The 21,387-nt window shown below is 37.9% G+C and overlaps 1 protein-coding gene across 1 annotated transcript in view; it reads left to right on the top strand.

Moving 5' to 3' along the window:
* Positions 1–21,387, top strand: part of DNAH11 (dynein axonemal heavy chain 11) — a 315,311-nt gene that overhangs the window by 244,212 nt on the left and 49,712 nt on the right. Inside the window, 2 exon segments of the mRNA XM_029233957.1 lie at positions 3,535–3,770; positions 4,971–5,093. Coding sequence (XP_029089790.1) covers positions 3,535–3,770; positions 4,971–5,093 — 359 coding nt within the window.

The following is a 21,387-nucleotide window of genomic DNA, read 5'->3' as shown; positions in this document are numbered from 1 at the left end:
ATCCAACAGTTCCACTCTGGGGGATCTACTACCCAAAGGAAGGAAAAGCAAGGACTCAAACAGATACTTGTGTATTTGTTAATAGCAGCATTATTCACAATAGCCAAAATGTAGAAGAAATCCAAGTGTCCATCAGCAGATGAATGGATAAAGAAAATGCAGCGTATACACACAGTGGAATATTATTCAGTCTAAAAAAGGAAGGAAATTCTAACGCATGCTACAACTTGGATGGACATTGCAGATGTTATGTTAAGTAAAATAAGCCAGTCATAAATGGACCAATATTGTGTGATTCCACTTATAGGAGGTACCTAGAATTGTCAGCTTCATAGAAAAAGAAAGTACCCTGGTAGTTGCCAGGGGCTGGGGGCAGGGGGTAACGGGAGTTACTGTTTAATAGGTATGAGGTTTCGGCTTGGGGAGATGAAAAAATTCTGGAGATGGATTGTAATGGTGATTGCACAACCATGTGAATGTACTTAATATCACTGAACTGTACACATTAAAATGACAAATTTTATGATACGTATGTTTTGCCACAATGAAAAATAGGTGATGGGTAAAGGACTGCATGTCTTAATGCTATTGGTAAGAGTAAATATTATGTTTAAAGGTATGAGAGAGGTATAGATAATCATGGTTAAAGAATTGGGTGTTCGATGTTTAAATTTCAATAATGAAACAGTTTCAGATTATTACAAGGTCTGGGATAGCATTTCCATCTAAAGAAGGAGATGGTGTAATACCCTTCCAAAATATACCAGCATCATTGAGGGTGTGGGGTATGCAAGGGAGACTAGGCATGGGGGTGTTGTGTGATCTTCCCAGCGGGTTCTGATATTTTCCCCTCCCTCTGCCTCCTCCCCCAGAATGCTAGAGTGGAAAGGAAATGTAGAGCTTTGGCATGAAGGATGTCAAGGCTGGAGAGTGGATTCGTCATCTCCGTGAGCACTGAGGTTGTCACAGATTGATAGCCAAACTTGGAAAGTGAGAAGGACCAGTGGCTAAGGCTTTAATATGAGGAGGATACCATAGAGGATTGTAGAGCTGGACTCCATGGGCCTCAGAGGTGGCATTTTTCCTCAAGGACGGAAGAGCTGTGGTCTTGGAATGATGTGCAGGGGAGTAAGAAGAATGACCACTGTTACCCACACACATTTTTTCAGTAATGGGAATATTAAGAAAATGAACGGTCTACTTAAGAAAGCCCTCAAGGGAAGTGAGACCCTAGAGCATTGGTTCTTGGACTCCAGTTTCACATTTAAATCATGTAGGAGTGAACTTTGAAAACATATAGATGCCAATTGAAGTTGAATCATTAGAGATTGGGGGTGGGGGGTATGTTGGCAGCTTTGAAAGCTCTCATGTGATTCTAATATACAGCCTGGGGTTGAGAGCCACTGCCCTAGTGAAGAGCTGGGTTTTAGCTGAGACAAGCAGGTAGAGGGAGCTAGAGAGTTTGGCCCAAATAGGACTAGGATACTATAGGACGTGCGGGAACAGTTGTCAGAAAGTGTGACAGTGGGGGTATGAGTTTGGAGAATGGCATGGGGAAGAAACAGAGCAGCGTGGTGGTAACTGATAAGGACAGGGACAGTGGGCGTACGTGGCCTTGAGGGTCCAAATAAAATTGTTGCCCAAAATTGTTTCCGAAGTTACCGTCTGCTAGGCAGACAAATGAAGACATGGACAGGTTCAAGGAGGCATTTGCGCTCCACTCATTAATCTGACCTAGCAGTTTATAGTCAGAGCCAATACATGGAAGTATTATACATGGAGTTAACCTTTCTAAGCTTCAGTGTCCTGAGCAAAAAGAGAGTGAGAGAGACATCTACTTGGCAGAACTCCAGCAAGACTTAAGTGAGGCAATGAACAGAGTGAAAGTATAAGAGTAAATTTTGTAAGCACTTAAAACCTTACGAATACTGGTTGTTTTGTTACCGTCATATTAAAAGAAACTGGGAGTCTTACCTCATCAGGAAGTTCCCTTTTATCCTTTGGAATATAGCACTTGGTCAATTCTCAGAGGATCCTAATAGGCGTTCGGCGTTAGGATTAGTCTAGCTTGGCTCAGTGTATGTGCTTCCAACCGCCATGGAGTTCTTGCTAATAAGAGGATGCTTATTCTGTAAGAGAGCGATTTGCTTGTGGAGTCAGATATCAAGGCTGCTTGCTCCTATCACTAGGAGGTAGAGTTTGCTTTGTTTATAAGATACCATTGTCAGTAGGAACAGTAGACATATTATGCTAACTTTTCCTATACTAACCTCACGTTGCATCCCAGCTTTATTGTGGGACTTCTTCCAGCATTCTGTTTGCTGAAGCTTTGTGGGCAACCAAGAAATCAAACCCCTACTGCTGCTACAGCCTCCCCTGCCAACTTCATCCAGGTCGGGCTCTTACTGCCCTCTCTTATGGAGGCATGTTTCCATGTTAGCCCCCCTACCCAGCCAGGGGACTAGTTCCTTATTCATCTTGCTGATAGTGGTGTCTCCACACACATGTAGGAGGTGCTCAATAAATGTTTGGTCGTTGATGACTGATCGAATAAATTCCTTAATAAATTCCTTTCTAGAATCTTATTTATTTTTTGTAAAATCAGTCCACTTTTGTAAAGAACTGATGCTTATATTTAAGGTTTCAAAAAAAAATAGGTTTCTTCTTTCTCTCTTTTAAAGGAGGCAAGTTTGGTTTTTTTTCTTTTGTAAAACAATTTTTTATTGAAGTATAGTTGATTTACAATATTTGTTAGTTTCAGGTGTACAGCAAAGTGATTCAGTTATGTATTTATATTTTTTCAGGTGATTTTCCATTATAGGTTATTACAAGGTATTGAATATTGTTTTCTGGGTTATACAGTAAATCCTTGTTCCTTATCTATTTTATGTAACATAGCTTGCATCTGTCAATCCCGTACTCCTAATTTATCCCTCCCCCAACAACTCCCCACTTTGTAATGCTTCTCGTCACAGTCACACTGTAGACAGTTCCCTCTCAGAGGAGAGGCTGTAGTCGAAGTTGCTGGGTACCACCACAAGCTGCCGGAGTTCCAGCGGACTGAATAGATTCCATGAACCCACCCCAGAGAGAGAAGTCATCTCTGTAGTGTTGATCTGTAGAAGAAAGATGAAATGCTGGAAGCAAGAGAGTGCAATGTAGCATTGCTTATGTGGGATGATTACTCCACTGGGCAAATATTATACATTTCTGTTGTCCTGCCATCCTTGCTGGAGTCTAAATTCACTCTCACCTTGTTGGGGTTGCTGTAGGTGTGTATAGAGGGCAAAGTCCCTTTTGCCTGAAGCCAGATAGATGCAGGAACAAATCAGATGTTGGATGCTGCAGTTGACAGAATTCCAAGAGGTGAACAGGGGGCTTATCGGGTCGAATTGTATTTCATGATGGGAGTTTTATTTGGCTGTTGAGAGTCAGGGGAATTTGTATGTGTTCTTTGGGCTTTGGTCTGTTGTTCTCTTGTCTGTTGTGCTCTGCCGCACTGACAGTTTATTGCCTTCGACTCTGATTTTAAAGGTCTCCATCCCAGTAACTGAAGGCCTGGGCATGATTGCCTTGTTGACGGATGATGCCACGGTTGCCACCTGGAATAATGAAGGACTGCTCAGTGACAGAATGTCCACGGAGAACGCGGCCATCCTAACACACTGCGAGCGCTGGCCCCTGCTGATAGATCCCCAGCAGCAGGGAATTAAGTGGATCAAGAACAAGTACGGAACTGACCTGAAAATCACACATGTGGGCCGGAAAGGGTATGTGAAACCTGAAGGGTTGACTTTCTGTTGAGCTGCCGGAAATGGGGCTGGCTTTTACCAAGTCCTGGCATTTCTTAGACCTCGCTGCCACTTTGAAATGTGATAGTTTGGTACGACTTGTTTATCTGCCTGCTCACGTTTCCCATAAAGTATCTCTGTTGAAAGGGCATTTACGTTGGGTGGCATCCACTTACCTGAAGAAGAAATTCGTTGGAAGGTTAGAACAAAACACTGAATGTGAGAGGAAAAATTTCCTAAGGCCAAGAATGGTAATACAATGTATTATAATCCTTCTTTAGGACTTTGGCATATGGTAACCCAAGAATTGTCAGCTGCACCTATAGGTTTAACAGTGGTTCCAGTTATATTCCTGAATATGTACTTCGCCTACAGTGGGGATTTAACATGGCTCAATTCCCAGCAGAGTGCCTGTAGATAATTTTTTAGTCAAGCTTTACATGTCACTTTTGAGAACTGAATCTACTCTGAGATTTTCTGTCCCTCGGTCCGCATGACAGTGTTTTCTGATAAGTAGAAAGCTTTCTGGTATGCAGTTGGTCTTCAGTTAATGCGGAATAAATAATTTTAGTCATACTGATACTTTACTTCATCCCTCCATCATCTTTTGACATGTAAAATGGAATAAGGAATGTCTGCAGTCGTGCAGATAAATGGTCTCTTTGCTTATCTGAATACTTGGAGGAAATTATTTTTGAATAGGAGAGACTATTTTTGGAGAGTGGGAATGAAATAAAATGATAGTTCACCACTTTACATGACTGAATCTAAATGTTTAAAAAATGAAAATTTGATAAAGCCACAAGGCATTTAATATAATTTTTATTTTTTTTAATCAAAAGAGGACCTATTGAGTAAATTTAAATTTATAATGTTTGGGTAGGTTACATTTATTTCAACCATGATTACTATCAAAAGTAAGTAATTTTTACACGGACTCATTAGTTCACACTACTGAATTTCACTTGGAAAAATATAACTGAAATTTACCTCAAAATCTAATCTTTAATTTCCATGTATTCTAGTTGAAGAAAACACTACTTTATAAAATATTTAGTTTTCTCTAAGTTAGTTTGTTCCATCTAAAGTATTTACATTAAATACAGTTGAGTATAAATAATTTTGAACACTTTCCCTGTGCTCATTTACATTTTTTCTTGATTCTGACTGAACTTTAAGGTTTTTGAATGACATTGAAACCGCTTTGGCCTTTGGAGATGTCATCTTACTTGAAAACCTTGAGGAAACGATAAATCCAGTCCTTGATCCATTGCTTGGCAGGAACACAATTAAAAGAGGAAAGTAAGTATTATTGAATTTTTAACATACATTTTGTGCTACATATGAGTTTGATCATCAGCTTCTATTTCTTGGCCTCATAATCACGTGTAATCTATGGGAATATTCTTGGTGATGTTTCTGAGTTTCCATTCCAAGCCTCCTGCATTCTAAGACCAAAGCAACCTTGACATGATCCAGATGTTCAGACTATTTGTTTGGTGGATTTAGATTCATGTTACCCAATTCCTGATTTATAGATTCCAAAAATGCATTGTCACAAATCTGAGAGTAAGTTCCTCCTTTATTAGTTGTTCCTTCATTAGCTCCGTTATTAGTTGAATGTTTTTCTACCTTCAGTACTTTGCAAAACACCTTTAGTGTGTTTGCCTTAACCGCATATTGCTTGTATCCTTATTTACTTAATACTTTTAAAAAACTATTTTAAATCCACTCTATTTTTTTTTTTTAACTCAGCCTTACCCCAAGTCATAGCGTCTATGAAATCATGGGTTTACTGTGCTGGTTCTGTCTTTCCCTATACATTCAAAATATATATAACCATTAGAAAGAAAAGAGTTCATTAGTGGACCCATAAGATCATCCGCATATCGGCAGTGGCAGACTGGGCACACCCTTGGTGAACTCTACGTGATGTTCCAAATGCTGCCATCCCCCCGGACACTGGCTCTCCAGGACATTCTCTCAGGGGCAGCGAAGCCGTTTCCAAGGAGGCATCACACACTTTCTATAAATGTGTAAAAGTTCAGATGCAGCACTTATGTCTCTGAGCCTGTGTGGGGCTCAGGGGAGATTGTGGCATTCCCACAGCTCTCTGTGCCTCTTCACTCAAGAAATCAACATTGATTAGGCTTCTTTCCGTGGATTTCCTTCTCTTTTTTTTTTTTTTTTTTTCTCTTCACAAAGGTGTAATTCAGAACTTCCCCAACACCCTTCTTCTTTGATACCCACTCTCTGCCTCAAAGGTGTCTTGTCTCCCTTTTCATCACTGGATTATTCCTGTCAGTTTTAAGTGGAAATAGGCCTATTTAAGGGTGACTAACTTCTATTTTGTAAAAAGTCTCTAACTGATTAGTATTTATTATACAACTCACCAACTAAATCCATTTATAGTGAGTGACAACTTATAATTGTTTAATAAACCAAAATTTACCCAGACATGCATTTAGAACAATCTAATAACGCACTTGACAAACTGCAGCTCCAACATAAATATAATTGTAGCTGTGTCTGATGTGTTAAAGATACAGTGTAGAATCTTGAATGTCACTAAAGGGAAATCCTTGTTATTAAGGTTCTGACTCTATTATGAAGACCTAGAAGTTTTGTCAGTGAAATAATATTCTCTTAGCTTTAACTTGGACCTTCAATAACACAATTTAGGTGTAAGAAAATTGGTCTCTCTCTCTCTGTATTTATGTGTATATATATATATTTTTTTTTTTTTTCTTGATAATCTGAAATTTCCAGAGCCTGATAAACTTCAGTCCTGACTTTTTTCTCAGTGTGGTTATAGTTAAGTGTAAGTAAGAATCCCAGAGGGTTTTTTTTTTATTTCAGAAACAAATTATTTTACATAAAGCATCAAATTCTTTATCACAAAATATCAAAGCAGGACAATTTATTCCAAATTAATAATATTTCCTGAATAAGCACTCTCTATTAGGCTTTATAGAATTGCTCATATCACTGTAGCTTTTTTTAAAAGGTCAAGAGAATTTTAAATGATATGTAAGAATATAATAAATGGTGTTTATTGCATGCAGTTGTTACCATAACAGTTTTAGCTCCTAAACTCTTATGTGTGGAAACAACCACTTTTATGAAGGTAAATTTAGATGTTTATCTCCCGTTTTTTTAGATGTTTTTAGAGTTTCTTTATTCAGAGAATCTGAGTCATTGCATATTCTATTAGTCACTGAATAAACCCTCTCTGAGCACTGCTAGATGCCAGGCACTGTACTGGGGGCTGGAGATTCAAAGCGTGATAAGGTACAGACCCTGCCCTTAAGGAAGCTACATTTCCTTAGGGGAAAGTCAGACCTACAAACAGTAAAAGTAATGCTTGCCATTGGTGTGGTGATAGAAGTATGCATGATAGGGAATCATCAGCTCCATAGTGGAGACCCGGGAAGGCTCTGTGGAAACAATTGTGTTTGATTACATTTACATTTAATGTGAGTTGAAAGGTGAGTGGGCATTTGTCAGACAGAAGACTGGGAGAAGAGAATTCTGGAACAAGAGAGCTAATACCAAATAGCAAAACACACAAAACAGCCCAACAGCTTTGGGGACCTGCAGTTAGGATTCAAATATGTAGAAAGCCCCATTTTGGGGGTGGCAAAGGGAGGTGTATGGACTCAGAGAGATGAGACTGGATTATCAGTACCCAGAATGTTGACATCCTTGTGTACCCACAGATGACCATAGGTTGGCCTTGGGTGATAATGCTTTTTCCCCAAAGACATTAAAGGGGTCCGTTCCTATCAGTAACAATAGTTGACAACAGCAGTGGTTTTTGACCAAAGGACCTTGCCTTCCTGGAGTAACACATCTGGAGTTTCCATATTTTCACTTGAAAATCATGAGCATAAGTCAGTGGGGAAGTTAGTGAAGACTCTTAAGCAGGCTAGGAGTAATGAGATCAGACTTACGTTTTTGAAAGGACGCTGTTGGCCGTGTGGAGTATCGATTGAAGGCACGTGGACCTAGAGCCAGGGTCCGTCCAATTAGCAAACAATTGCAATATTCCAGTTGAGACATGATACGAGCCTAAACTAAGCCAGCGACAGTAGAGGTGGAGAGGAGAGGGCAAACCAAAGAATTCTCAAGGAGTTAATATCATCAGTTCATGGTCAATAATGGGATTTTGTTAGTAGGGAAAAGGAAGGTTCAAGGTGATTTCCAGTCTTCTGCCAGGTTAAATGATGGTATGGTTTATGGAGAGATGTGATATAGGAATAGGAGTAAGTGCAGGGAAAGAGGTAACTATTTCACTTATTAGACATTCAAAGATTGAGGTGCTACTTTAAACACTCATTCTCGGAAAAGTCTAAGAAGCCATGGAATACGTGAGTATGGAGCTTAAAATCTTGGCTGAGCATGTAGATTGGGGAACATCTCCATAGAGAGTTGGTTAAGCACCATAGAAGATGTGATTATCTATGGAGATGCTATATAGTCAGAACAGGGAACATTCACTTCACAGAATGGAAAAATGGGGCCTGAAAGAGCTTAGTCACTGTCTTCTTGGATGCTCAAGGCTATATGAAATTTAATGCATGGAAACCTAGTTTCTTAACCAGATTTTCCAACTACATAGGCACTACCATCTTTCAGTAGAATTCCTATGAATTCTCCTTTGCCAATCTGACTCTTCCTACTCTTCCATTCTGTTTTTCCCCTAAACTCTGTTTATTTTCTCATTTATGTTTTGTTTTCATATCTGTACCTTACAGTGTAGTTTAGGCCATTCATTTCTTCATGCTGACTGTAGTGATCCCTTTACATCCTTTCTCTACTTACTTCTCTCCAACCCAGAGAGTGGTTAAAATAATTTTTTTTAATATTGCTTGTTTCATCACTCCCATTAAGAATTCTCTATTGTCAGTTACTTTGAATTGAATTAAAGCTTTTCTGTGAAACCTGCAAAATGCTTTACCTGTTTCATACTACTGAGTTTCCTTTTACCAACCTCATTTTTCATTACTTCACACAGATAATCCCCCTTTCTATAATGTGCTATTTTATTTACCTTTTCTATCAATACAAATCCCAAATTCACTTCATTAGGAATTTAACTGCTATTCAGTCAATCAAATGGGAATTTAACTTTTCTGCATTTAATGCTTCCCATGCATACTACATGCTATACTGTGTGACTGTCATTTTGACTTTATATGTCATTCTTAAAATATGCTTAAATTCTCTTATATATCCTTATTAGATTACAAGTTCTCTATGGAAAAGACTCATACTATATGCCTTTAAAAATGTGGTTAACTAAAATAAAAACAAAACAATAAAAACATAGACTTTTATTTCTGGCACTGTGGCAGATTAGATATGTGAATACTGGAAAACAGCTAAATATGTTAGTTACATTATTAAAAACACTTTTTGAAATGTATCACTCAGTTGACCAAAAAAAAAAAAAAAAAAAAAAAAAAAGTGTGACCAAAAAGCAGGAAATAGAAAGATAAGGAACACCAAAGCTGTTTTTTTCCTGAGGGTACCTGCTAAAACCTGATAATACTGGGTTTCTGTTTTGATGGATGTACAGAGCTTGGACCAAGTCTAGGGCCTATTCAGGGTGTGGAGTCTGCTGAGAGATTCTTGCTTAATGCTAGAGCGTCAAGGAGCCATACCTTCTATTTAAGGGCAAAAACCAGCACTACAGAAAGGAAACTTTCCTTTCTGTACTTTGGTGCTGGGAAGAGATGGAAAAATATCCCCAGAGAATTCCTTACCACATCCATCTTTCTTATGAATGTTTAAGACAAATTTTTATTTATTTATTTTTATTTATTTATTTATTTATTTATTTCCCGGTACGCGGGCCTCTCACCGTTGTGGCCTCTCCCGTTGCGGAGCACAGGCTCCGGACGCGCAGGCTCAGCGGCCATGGCTCACGGGCCCAGCCGCTCCGCGGCATGTGGGGTCTTCCCGGACCGGGGCACAAACCCATGTCCCCTGCATCGGCAGGTGAACTCTCAACCACTGTGCCACCAGGGAAGCCCCAAGACAAATTTTTATTACTTGCGTGCCCTAAAATACCTCAAACCATTAACTTATTTTAAAGTGGCCTTGGGTTGGTCACACCCTAGTGCACTTGGCAGAAGCAAACCAAGACCCTCTTTGGAATAATGTCTGTCAGTCTAGACTTTAGAGGATTGTGAAAGATCTAATTCAACGGTACATGAGTTCACAGACAAAAATCACAGAACACACGAGGAAATAAGGCACCATGAGCAAGAGCCAATAGAAACATCAAATAATAGAATCCTTATTTCATTGCTGCTTTGTTTTATATTTTATTGTTAATAAGGATATGTTAATTAGCCTTCCGTGAATGCCTGTTGTTAACTTTTGCTAATATTTTCCATTAAGTTTCTCATCACTTTCTTTAATGCCTCAATTTTTAAATTTCCACTCATTGTACTCTTTCTTATCTTTTAACATGATTTTTAATTCATTCTTTCTTTTTTTATTTAATTTTTATTTTATATTGGAGTATAGTTGATTTACAACATTGTGTTAGCTTCAGGTATACAGCAAAGTGAATCAGTTATGTATATATATATGTATGTGTATATATATATATATATATATATTCTTTTTCAGATTCTCTTCCTATATAGGCTGTTACAGAGTACTGAGTAGGGTTCCCTGTGCTATACAGTAGGACCTTATTATTTATCTATTTTATATACAGTAGTGTATATATGTTAATCCCAACCTCCTAATCTATCCCTTCCACCCTTAAAGAAACATTGTTTCTTTAAGCATGCGTCTTTCCATCATTTCCATAGGGAAGAAAAGTAAATACAATGGGAAGGGAAAGAAAGGGAACGAAAGTAAATACAGTGCTCAACCCATTGTCTTGGTTGCTACCTGTGCATTTTCAAGAGAGACTTTTAGGACTATGAGGTGGGGTTTATGCACTGTGTGTTGTTGTTAGAAACTAGCATTGGGGTTCAAGTAGTAAGATGGAACTTGGGTCAAATCTTAGTCTGCTGCACTCTAGTTTGGTGATTGGGGGTAGGTTTGGTTAACCTGTTTTTATGTTTTGTCATCTAGTGAGGAAAAAATTACGAAAAGCGTGGCACATACAGATATTCAATATGTATTATTTCCCTTGAATCTTTAACGAGTGATGGGTATAGTGTGTGGGTGATTGGGAGCATGGACCAGATGTTCAAACAGACCTAGTGAAGTAAGACCTTGTCTTTCAGACATGGGAAGTGTGGATGAACCATGAGTTGAGTCACAAAGCGTATCAGCAAAAGGGAGGGGTGGGGAGGGGAGGAATACGTCATATCTTTTGATGTTTTAAGTTGCCACCTAAAAGCAGTAGAGGGTTTTGGTTATTTAAATTTTATTATTTAATACTGATACATATAAAATATATATAGAAGCTATAAATCATAATAATAATTTAGACAGGTATCTGCCGTTCAAATTATGAACTGAAAGATGACCAGTATTCTTTAATCCACCTTTGTGCTCCTCTCGTTTCTAATTCTGCCTCATCTCCAAAGATAGTCAGTGTTTTAAATTTCATCATCACTTCATTACTTTATTTAAAATAGTTTTATCATATACATGCATTTTCCAAAACAATATACTGTTTATTTTTGTCTGATTTGGGACTTTATAAAAATCCATCATAGCTTATATAGTTAAAAGGGACTTGAAGTTTTTTACTCAATATTATGCTTCTAAGACTTAGCTATATTCTTGCTTTTAGCTCTAATTCTTTTCATTTAACTCTAATCTCATTTTTTTCACTGTTATATTCAGTGGTGTGGCTCTTTCTCACTTTATTGAATATTTTTATTGAAGGACACTTAGGTGATTTTCCGATTTTTTTGCTATTTCAAGACATGCTGGTATGAATATTAGCATACTGAATACTCATATACGTATCTAAAGGTGCACACAGCAAGGGGTTCTTCAGAGTTTATATTCTGGAGTAGAATAGTTGGGTTCTAGAGAGTGCGCACAGTAAGCTTTAAAAGAAAATGCCAAATTGCTTTCCAAAGCTGTACACATTTACGTGCTCACCATAGTATTTAAGGGTTGTGAAGTCTTCCAGAGAGCTGAGTTAGGAACTTTCATTCTTCTGCTGTTTTTTTTAATAACATGAAAGATTTGTATATTTGATACTATTAGCTACCTCTTCCTATGAGGAACTATTCCTACCACCTGGGTTTTTTTCCCCACCCCTTTTTTTGAGTGAAAAAAAATGAGACACTCCAAATTTTAAGAATAGTTTTATTCATAAAAGCTTTAAAAGTACTTTGGAATAAAATTTGGTACTTTAGTGACTGTATTGTTTTTACCTCACAAGAAGTATGTTTAAGCAAAGCAAATGCTTTTTTGTTCCTTCATGTAAGTTTTAAAGGCGAGAGAGGAACTTTTTAAAAATATGTATACATTTGGAACCTATAAGGGGATATAGAAAAAAAACGGATTGGTAGAAATAGGAATTACCTTTCTTTTAATACAGTAAATAAAAACTGGGAGAAAACAATGGAAAACAAAATTAATAGAAACATGTTGATATGGTTTTGTTTAATAATAGAGTTGCCCATCGGTAAACAGGAACAGAAAACTATTGACTTTATCTTGATCCCATCCCAAACTAATCTGCATGTTTGTCAGCTTTCTAATAGGTCTTTTCTGTTCTGATCTCGAACAATGAACATTTTACTTGATTTTGTTTCCATCCCCTTCTATCTTTACATTTCTATGTTACTCTTTGAGATCCCCTGTGGAGTTACAAATATGTTACCCTTTGTATTGTAAAGATAAAATAGCATTGAAAACAAGCAAAAGAAAGAGGAAACAACCCGCAGGGATTGCAAAACTGGTGCATTTACCCAGAATGTCTGTACTGTATCATCTTCTCCAAGGGCATGTGGAATAATACTTTCATACTCCTGAGAGAAAGCCACATCCCTCAGAAAGTTTTTGGCTATTTATAGTGTTTTTGTTTATCTTAGTTCTCTTTGCTCTGGGGGCCTTTAAAAAAAAAAAACAGTATTAGTCTATTCTTCCTAATAATGAATGTCTGAGAAGATGCTTGTGATATATACAGCATAGTCCAAAAGTTGAAGTTCATTAATAATTGGAATGTTGTGGAGTATGAAGTAATGAATACTAATTACTCCTTTCATGTCTGACAGCTCCCTGTGGACCAATACATCAGCCCAGACTTTAATTTGGCTGTAGTAATGGTTTCATCAATAGCACATTAAATCTGTGTTTGAGAAGATATACAGTTGAACCTGACCCACACAGTAGATACCCAGTCATAAAATGACCACAGGCTGACAACAGCTGGGTAATTACAAATAATTAAATCCACCAAACTCCAGATAATCCTAATCTTAAGTAAAATATATCATATGGTATCAATCGACAGAAAACCTATCTGGGAAGTTTTATCAACACGTATTTTTTCCAAAGCAAATTTACTTGCTTCCATATTAGAGAAGCTGCTGATCTGTAAAGCATCTTCATAAAATTCTCTCTCTTTAATCTTTCGAACCTCCCCAAATATTACTGAAGTACTTTTTGAACTTTAATTTTAGCTGGAGTAACCTTACTGCAAGATGTATTTCAGCTTGTTCCTGAGCATATAAATGTTTCTTAAAGACAATTTATACTTCATTCTATATTTAACTTCATATGGTTACTCTTTTAGTAATAGCCTTTTAAGTAGCATTTCCTAGAAAGAAACTTAAAACTAATAGAAATATTAGCTATATGATAGAAATTTCATTTTTATAGAAATAATCAAATGAGAGACAGCACTTTACAGATAGTATTTATTTTATAATGACTAAGTTTCCTGAAGGTTGTGCTAAAATTAATAAGAATTGTTTTAGTTAGCAAGTTTCCAGTTTAACTATGATTATGTCGCTGCTCTTGGAGTTGCTGCCATGCGTTTGTTCTGTAGTTGATTATGGATCTCTTCGAATGAGTTCCTGGGCGAAATTTAAGATAGAACCACGTTAAATTAAACCCCACACTGAATAGAACACGCTCTCTTGAGCTGGAAGCTTATGGTTTTTCAGTAAACTCTGGAGTGATGTAGTTCTCTCATTATGTCCCTAGGGGTAAGTATATTTTTATTTTCAAGTCAGTTCAAGCCCGCATCTGGTAGAATTCGGCATTCTAGTCTCTCCCAATTTCTAAAGTTGAAAAAACAAAGTTTAATTGCAGAAAAAACCTCCAGCAACCTTGCTGTCCCTAAATTCAATCTAAAAAATTTTAGGTGTAATATTCAGGGTCTACAGGTAGTACATCTTCTCATTCATCTTGCTAACATTGTTTGACTTTATCTGAAAGAAAATATCAAACAGGGCCACAGATTCATAACCTTTAGATTCTTTTCTTTAAAAAAGCAATTTTCTAAAAAAAGAACAATACAAATGGAACCAGAATTTCATTTTTCATGCTACATCATAATGTTTAAATAAGGATATATTGAAGTACATTTATAAATATATATAACATGTATGTTTTATACATATAGGCTATATATGTATATCAAAGGGGAAATAAGCTATGATTTTTTTCGCTTTTTTTTTTTTTTTTCCTGTTCAGTGGTATCTGGACTCTTGTGACTTTAATCTTTTTTTAAAAAATTCTAATCGAAGTTTGCTTTTATCTTAAGAAGGACGTATTGGTTATATTAACTGCATGAAGCAGTGAGCCAACTCATTTCAATTCAGGACTTTCTTTCCTTCCTTTCCTTGAACGTCCGGCCAGCTGTGCAGCTTTGAGCCGAATCCTTTCTTCCCGAGCCGGGTTTGACCACCTCGCTCCGGCCTTCCTGCCGAGGTTGTTAAGTAACCCGTCCCGGCTGCCCGCATGGCACCTGACCCTTCAGCTGTGCGCCCAGCCAGGGCTATTGCAGCTCACAAGTCTAATCTAGAAGCTTTTCATTTGAAACAGTGGGACATGCAGTAAGGCTTTTAGATGTCTATTGAGAAGGTTCTTTGCTTCTCCTGAGTGTGTTTTTTTTCCCCAACTCCTGGAACTATTTTATTTACTTATCTCAAAACCCACCTGCTATCTCTTCACCTTGACAAAGCAGCTCCAGTGAGGCCTGGAGAATGGACTTCCTCCTATTCAGAGAATGTGTTAGCTTTCTGAATCATCCATCCTAGAGGGACAACCTTCAGTATAATAATACAATATTTTCAAGAGTTTCTCGCCAAACTGTGTTGTAAGAAAGGTTTTGCAAAAAATAGCATTTTACTGCAGCCATTCCTAGTAAAGACTTGGATCTGCCCCAGAAGCAAGTCCTTATTCTACATTGAATATTGCTGCTTTTCCATGTCTGGTTTTACATGGCAATAAAAAATAATGGCAGGTTTGTTCACGTAGTAAGAATATCTGATCACTAGAGAAATTCATGTAGGTTTTTATGATCCAAGACTGAGGGCGTTTTCAACAGTAGCTACACTAAACCTTGAGAACAGTGCCAACAGAAGTGAAAGACATTTCCTTAGTTTCTAGACATATTTCTCAGAAATAAGAAATGCAGATGGTAATCTCAGACTTCAGACTCTCATCTTGGTTATTTTGAGATGATGCTGCATCTCTCAACTCACAGAGATTCTGGTTTTCAGGTACATCTGAGAATTGGGAGAGATGTTCCCCCAAGTCTATCACAGAAATGCTGTGAACATTAGCCAAGAAATTATTTTCAAGTATTTTAAATGTAATTGCATATCCATCCTCCAAAATAGTAATGACCTCCCATGACTTGAAGAAATTACAGATCTTTTCATCCCCATGATAACTTTTGGCTGGATTGTGAATAACCTTTGAAAGAATTTTGAAATTCCCAAGTACCTGATTTTTATGCCAACCTGACACATGGAAAACTAAATTTATAGTCAATTTATAGATGATTGTCTTTATTATACAACAACTCATTCAACATTACAATAATTCACTGAGCATTTTGGCATACTTCAGTATTATGTTTTCTTTTCCTGAAAGCCAGAAGTTAGAAAACGTCTGTAAGGAAAGTTTTTTACTTTTAAAATTTTATAAATTAAGTCATTCATTTTATGAAAATATCCATCAGAAATTATAGCCCTTGGGTTCAGGCTGGGCACCTCGATAATCAGTGCTAGTCTCTTTTATAAACAAGGACAGCATGTCTAACCAAAGATAAGCTGGGCATGTCCTCTGAGCTGTGTCCTTATATTTTTTTTCTCTGGTGGTCATTGATTGTTACTGAGTCAGTCATATTCTCTCAGTACTCTCCTGTGATCAGTGGTCAGACAGGTCCACAGAGGCCAGGGTTACAAGCTGTCGTCATCAAACAGAGCAAATTACCCTGCAGTGGGATGCAGTGAACTTTATACTAGGAGTATAGACACCCAGGTTCCGGTCCCATCTCTGCCACTAAGCTATATGACCTTGGACAAGTCATAAACCCTTAAGGTCCATAAAAAAGAATCCATTGAATGATCTCTAGGGGCCCTTCTGGCTCTAAAATTACAACTCTGCTAGGTGAGACAGAATGTGGACAGCTCACTCTCTGTCCTATCCAATTAAAATATGGTGTTTTTACTGGGAAAACCCATTTTATTTCAGTTGCGAGTTCATATAATCAGTCTGTCATGTCCAAACCAGCACTTCTCAGCCAGAGAGAAAAGGGGGCAGGAGGAACCCAGTCCCTTGGAGGGATGAGTAAAAACCCTCTGGGAGCAATTCCAGCCCACATTCAGAGACCCCTGCCCCGCTTGCTTCTCACTGCAATGCAGTGACAGGGGCCCGAGTCCTGTTCCTGGGGGGTGTGGGGCTGGAGGGTGGGTTAAGAACCACAGTTTTTACCGAATAGCTGGAAGAGAGTAGAGGTCCAAGTTTCAGGTTGCCCTTCCCACCTGCTGTTGCTTCTCCTTGGCTTTGCGTTTCAAGCGCTCGGAACTGCCTGCTGTGTTTTCTAGAAGTTACAAACTCTGGACTCCTGTCTTTCACAGAAACAACACAGTGATTGTTTGCTTTTCCCACCCCTCTGGTTAACTCCGTTGTTTTTTGGATCCTTCAAGTCAAGAGAGACCGCTAGCCGTCAGTTTATTTTTCCCAGATCAGAGATTAACCAAAAATTAACCTAGCAGCAATGACAAAACCCACTGAGTCATTATGTAGTTTTTGCCTTTCATAGATCGTAAACACCCCAATTGAGGATAATTTACTATCCCTGGGAAATGTAAACCTATAAAGTAATGTTTCAGAGCAAAATAGAAAACCAGTTTTATAGGCAGATATCCTTCTCTTTGCCATCAGCACGGCAAGTTCCCCGATTAACTGTCTCTTCACAGAGAAAGTCAGCTCTGTCCCTCTAGCAGATGGATTTCTGGTTCTCAGACTGGGGTATGTGAATGCCTCAGGGCATACGTAGGTATGCAAGGGAGGTTTAGAACCATAGAATCATCTGTCAGTCACCTTATGGAGTGTGGCTCTAACTGAGATGTTTGGTTTAATACATATTTGATGAGTCAAAAGCTAGTGTCACCTGCACCCACAAGCAAAATTGTCAGAACCTCATGCTCCGTATTGGCCAGTCCCTCCCTTTTTTTTCTCGGACACCTAGAGAGGGAAGCACGCTTAGGTGTAGTGGCTAACTGGAAAAATTGTAACTTGCTGTTACTGGGCAGTCCAGTGGCCTTAGCTGCTGTTGCACTGAGAGGAGAGGACGCTGACACCACAGACTGGTGGACGCTGTGGCGTGGCGACGGGCAAGCAGCCTGTCTTGATGTGGCCCAGGAGCTGAGGATGGTTTTAAAGATCTGTCAACAAAGAAGCATATATGGCAGAGACGTACGTGGCTGACAAAGCTTGAAATACTTACTCTCCGGCCATTTACAGAAAGAATTCTCCAACTCCTCTACCGGGATTTCTCCATGAGGCCTGAACACCTCTGACTTTCAAATGTGTTAGACATCTGGGTTTTTTTTTTTTTTAACTTTTTATTTTACATTGGAGTACAGCTGATTTACAATGTTGTGTTAGTTTCAGGTGTACAGCAAAGTGATTCAGTTATACAGATACATGTATCTATGCTTTTTCAGATTCTTTTCCCAGTTAGGTTCTTACGGAGTATTGAGCAGAGTTCCCTGTGCTGTACAGTAGAATATGTTAGCCTTCTTGCTAGGGGCTTGTTTTGATTCTCAAGTACCCTCTCCATCCCCACCCACTGCACACACCTCAAATCTGAATTGCGTACCGCAGTTCCTAACCCTGCCACAGTGAGCTGTCCCATTAGACAACAGTAATGAAAATACTGGACTTGATTCATTCAGTGTTCATTTAAATGTACATTTTTCAAGTGAAAAAATGTTTAAATTCCTTTTTCATCTGGGGATAGAGGTGAGTGGTTAAAAAATGAAGTTTATGAGATGTGAATCAAAACTCAGTGAAAATTCATAAGCAGATTCAGTGTGAAATCACAGAAGGTCGTGATAGACCTGGCATTTCTCAGAGTCACTACACGAGGGAGGAATGAATTCAAACCAAGATGGAGCAGTAGTCAGAAAATCACAAGACGACGTACACAGAGGTTTATTTTAAAGTATGAGTTTTGTTATTGTGGAGATGTAAATGAGCATAAACTTTGGAATGGCTTATGTGTGAGAACCCCAGGCAGTAATTACATGAAACCATCACTCTTGAAATTTCCATTAAGAGCCAATCATGAAAGTCTTGAAATCTAGGCCAATAGTAATATAGCGAATGACACTAGCAAAGAAAGATTTTCTCAAAGCTATTTGCAAGATCAATTTTGGAAACCCTTGGACAGGGAAGCTCCATTAATGGGAGAAATTTTGATGGTGCTGTCAATGTAGATATGGTTGAATATGTCTTCAGTCAAAAAGAAGCAGATTGACTAAGAAAGGTGTCCTTATCGATTAAGACCATCCTGTAACACACCTCACTAGGCTCAAAAGTGAAGACTGAACCTCTGAGAAACTATAATTAGCACGGTTACTTACCTTACAGATTGATAAAAGCTCAAATGTAAGTGACTGACCTTCTGTTAGATTGCTGTTCATTTTTGTTCACTTTTGGTAACACCATTATGGAGGTGTAATTCACATACCATACAACTTAATCATTTAAAGTGGGCAATTCAGTGGATTTTAGTGTATTCACAGCATTGAGCAGTCATTACCACAGTCAATTTTAGAATTGAAATCCCTAGGCAACCACTAATCTGATTTCCATCTCTATTGATCTATCCCTTCTGGACATTTCAAATAAATAGAATCATACAATATGTGGACTTAGATGTGATTGACTTCTTTCACTTGTTTTCAAGGTTCATCTGTGTTGTAGCATGTATCAGTACTTCTTTCTTTTTATGGCTGAGTAATATTCCTTTGTTTGGATATAACACAATTTGTTTATCCATTCATGAGTTTACAGACAGTGGGTTGTTTCCACCTCTTGGTAATTATGAATAATGCAGCTGTGAACATTTGTGTACAAATTATGTAGGGACATATGCTTCCCATTCTTTTGAGCATGTACCTAGGAGTAGAATCACTGGGTTACATGGTAACTCTATGTTTAAGATGGTGAGTAACTGAAAACTGGTTTTCAAATTGGTTGCACCATTTTACATTTCCATCAGAAATGTATGAGGGTTCTAATTTTTCTATATCCTCGCCAATACTTGTCAGTGTTTGGTTTTTTTTTATAACCACCTAGTGGGTGTGAACTGGCACCTTACTGTGGCTTTGATTCGCATTTCCCTGATGACTAATGATGCTGAACATCTTTTCAGGTGCTTATTGGACATTTGTAGATCTTCTTTGGAGAAGTATCTATTCAGATCCTTTGCCTTTCTTTTAATTGGGCAGATCTTTGATCTTTATATGACCGGACATTGTAGGCACTTAATACATATTTATTTATTGAACTGGATAAGTAAAAGAATAAATGAATCAGTATGTAAAATGTTGTAGTCATATACCTATTATGAGAGAGTAAGTAATAATGTTAGAGGAAGGACCATGCTTGTTTTGGTAACGATTATAAGCCCCAGTGCCTAGAAGACTCTCTGACAGGCTGGCACTGTGTAGGTGTTCAGTAACTGCTTGCTGAGTGAATGAATATTTGGTTGCAATATGTTTCATGATAAAAACAAATAACTGAAGAAATTATAAGGTAATGATTATCTTAATGAGCATATCAACTGGAAGATATGTGCAAAAGTGTTAACTAGCAGCTACTCCTTGGTTCACTTTTAACAATTGGCCTGTAGTTCATTTACCTCTTGCTGTTCTCAGTGTTTCACTTTAACGGTGATGTGAATACTCTTTTTTTGATCTTTTTTTTTTTTTTTAAAGGAAAGTATGTATTATACAGATATACTGGCTTAGAAGAGGGTTGCCACCTGAATTAAGCTTTTTTCCTTCTGGAACAAAATTAAACACTAGGAAGTCCTAAGTGAAAACAAACCAAAACTTGAAGACTTCACCATTCAACTTAATAAAAAAAAGGCTTCCAAAGTAGCTTGTTGGGAAGATTTTTTCAAGCTTGGACACTTAACCAAAAACTGTGAAAGATTTGTTTTTAATTTTATTGAAGTATAGTTGATTTACAGTGTTGTGTTAATTTCTGCTGTAGAGCAGAGTGATTGAGTTATACATACATATTCTTTTTCATATTCTTTTCCATTATGGTTTATCAGAGGATATTGAATATAGTTTCCTGTGCTATGCAGTAGGACCTTGTTGTTTATCCATTCTAAATGTAATAGTTTGCATCTACTAACCCCAAACTCCCAGTCCATCCCTCTCCCTCCCCACCATCCCCTTGACAACCACAAGTCTGTTCTCTATGTCTGTGAGTCTGTTTCTGTTTTGTAGATAGGTTCATTTGTGCCATATTTTAGATTCCACATATAAATGATATCATGTGGTATTTGTCTTTCTCTCTCTGACTTACTTCACTTAGTATGATCATCTCTAGTTGCATCCATTTTACAGCAAATGGCATTATTTTGTTCTTTTTTATGGCTGAGGAGTTTTCCACTGTATATATGTACCACCTCTTCTTTATCCATTCATCTGTCGATGAACTCTTAAGTTGTTTCCATGCCTTGGCTGTTGTGAATAGTGCTGCTATGAACATAGGGTTGCATGTATCTTTTTGAATTATAGTTTCATCTGGGTATATGCCCAGAAGTGGGATTGCTGGATCATACGGTAGTTCTATTTTTAGTTTTCTGAGGAACCTCCATACTGTTTTGCATAGTAGCTGCACCAACTTACATTCCCACCAACAGTGCTGGAGGTTTCCCTTTTCTCCACACCCTCTCCAGCACTTGTTATTTGTAGACTTTTTAATGATGGCCATTCTGACGATGAGAGGTGGTACCTCATTGTAGTTTTGATGTGGATATCTCTAATAATTAGTGATGCTGAGCATCTTTTCATGTGCCTACTGGCCATCTGTATGTCTTCTTTGAAGAAATGTCTATTAAGGTCTTCTGCCCATTTTTCGATTGGGTTGTTTGGTTTTTTGTTGTTGTTGCTGA

The sequence above is a fragment of the Monodon monoceros genome, unplaced genomic scaffold (assembly GCF_005190385.1).
Source record: "Monodon monoceros isolate NGI ecotype Baffin Bay Population unplaced genomic scaffold, NGI_Narwhal_1 Super_Scaffold_2, whole genome shotgun sequence".
NCBI lineage: Eukaryota > Metazoa > Chordata > Mammalia > Artiodactyla > Monodontidae > Monodon > Monodon monoceros.
This window is presented reverse-complemented; position numbering and strand designations above follow the sequence as displayed.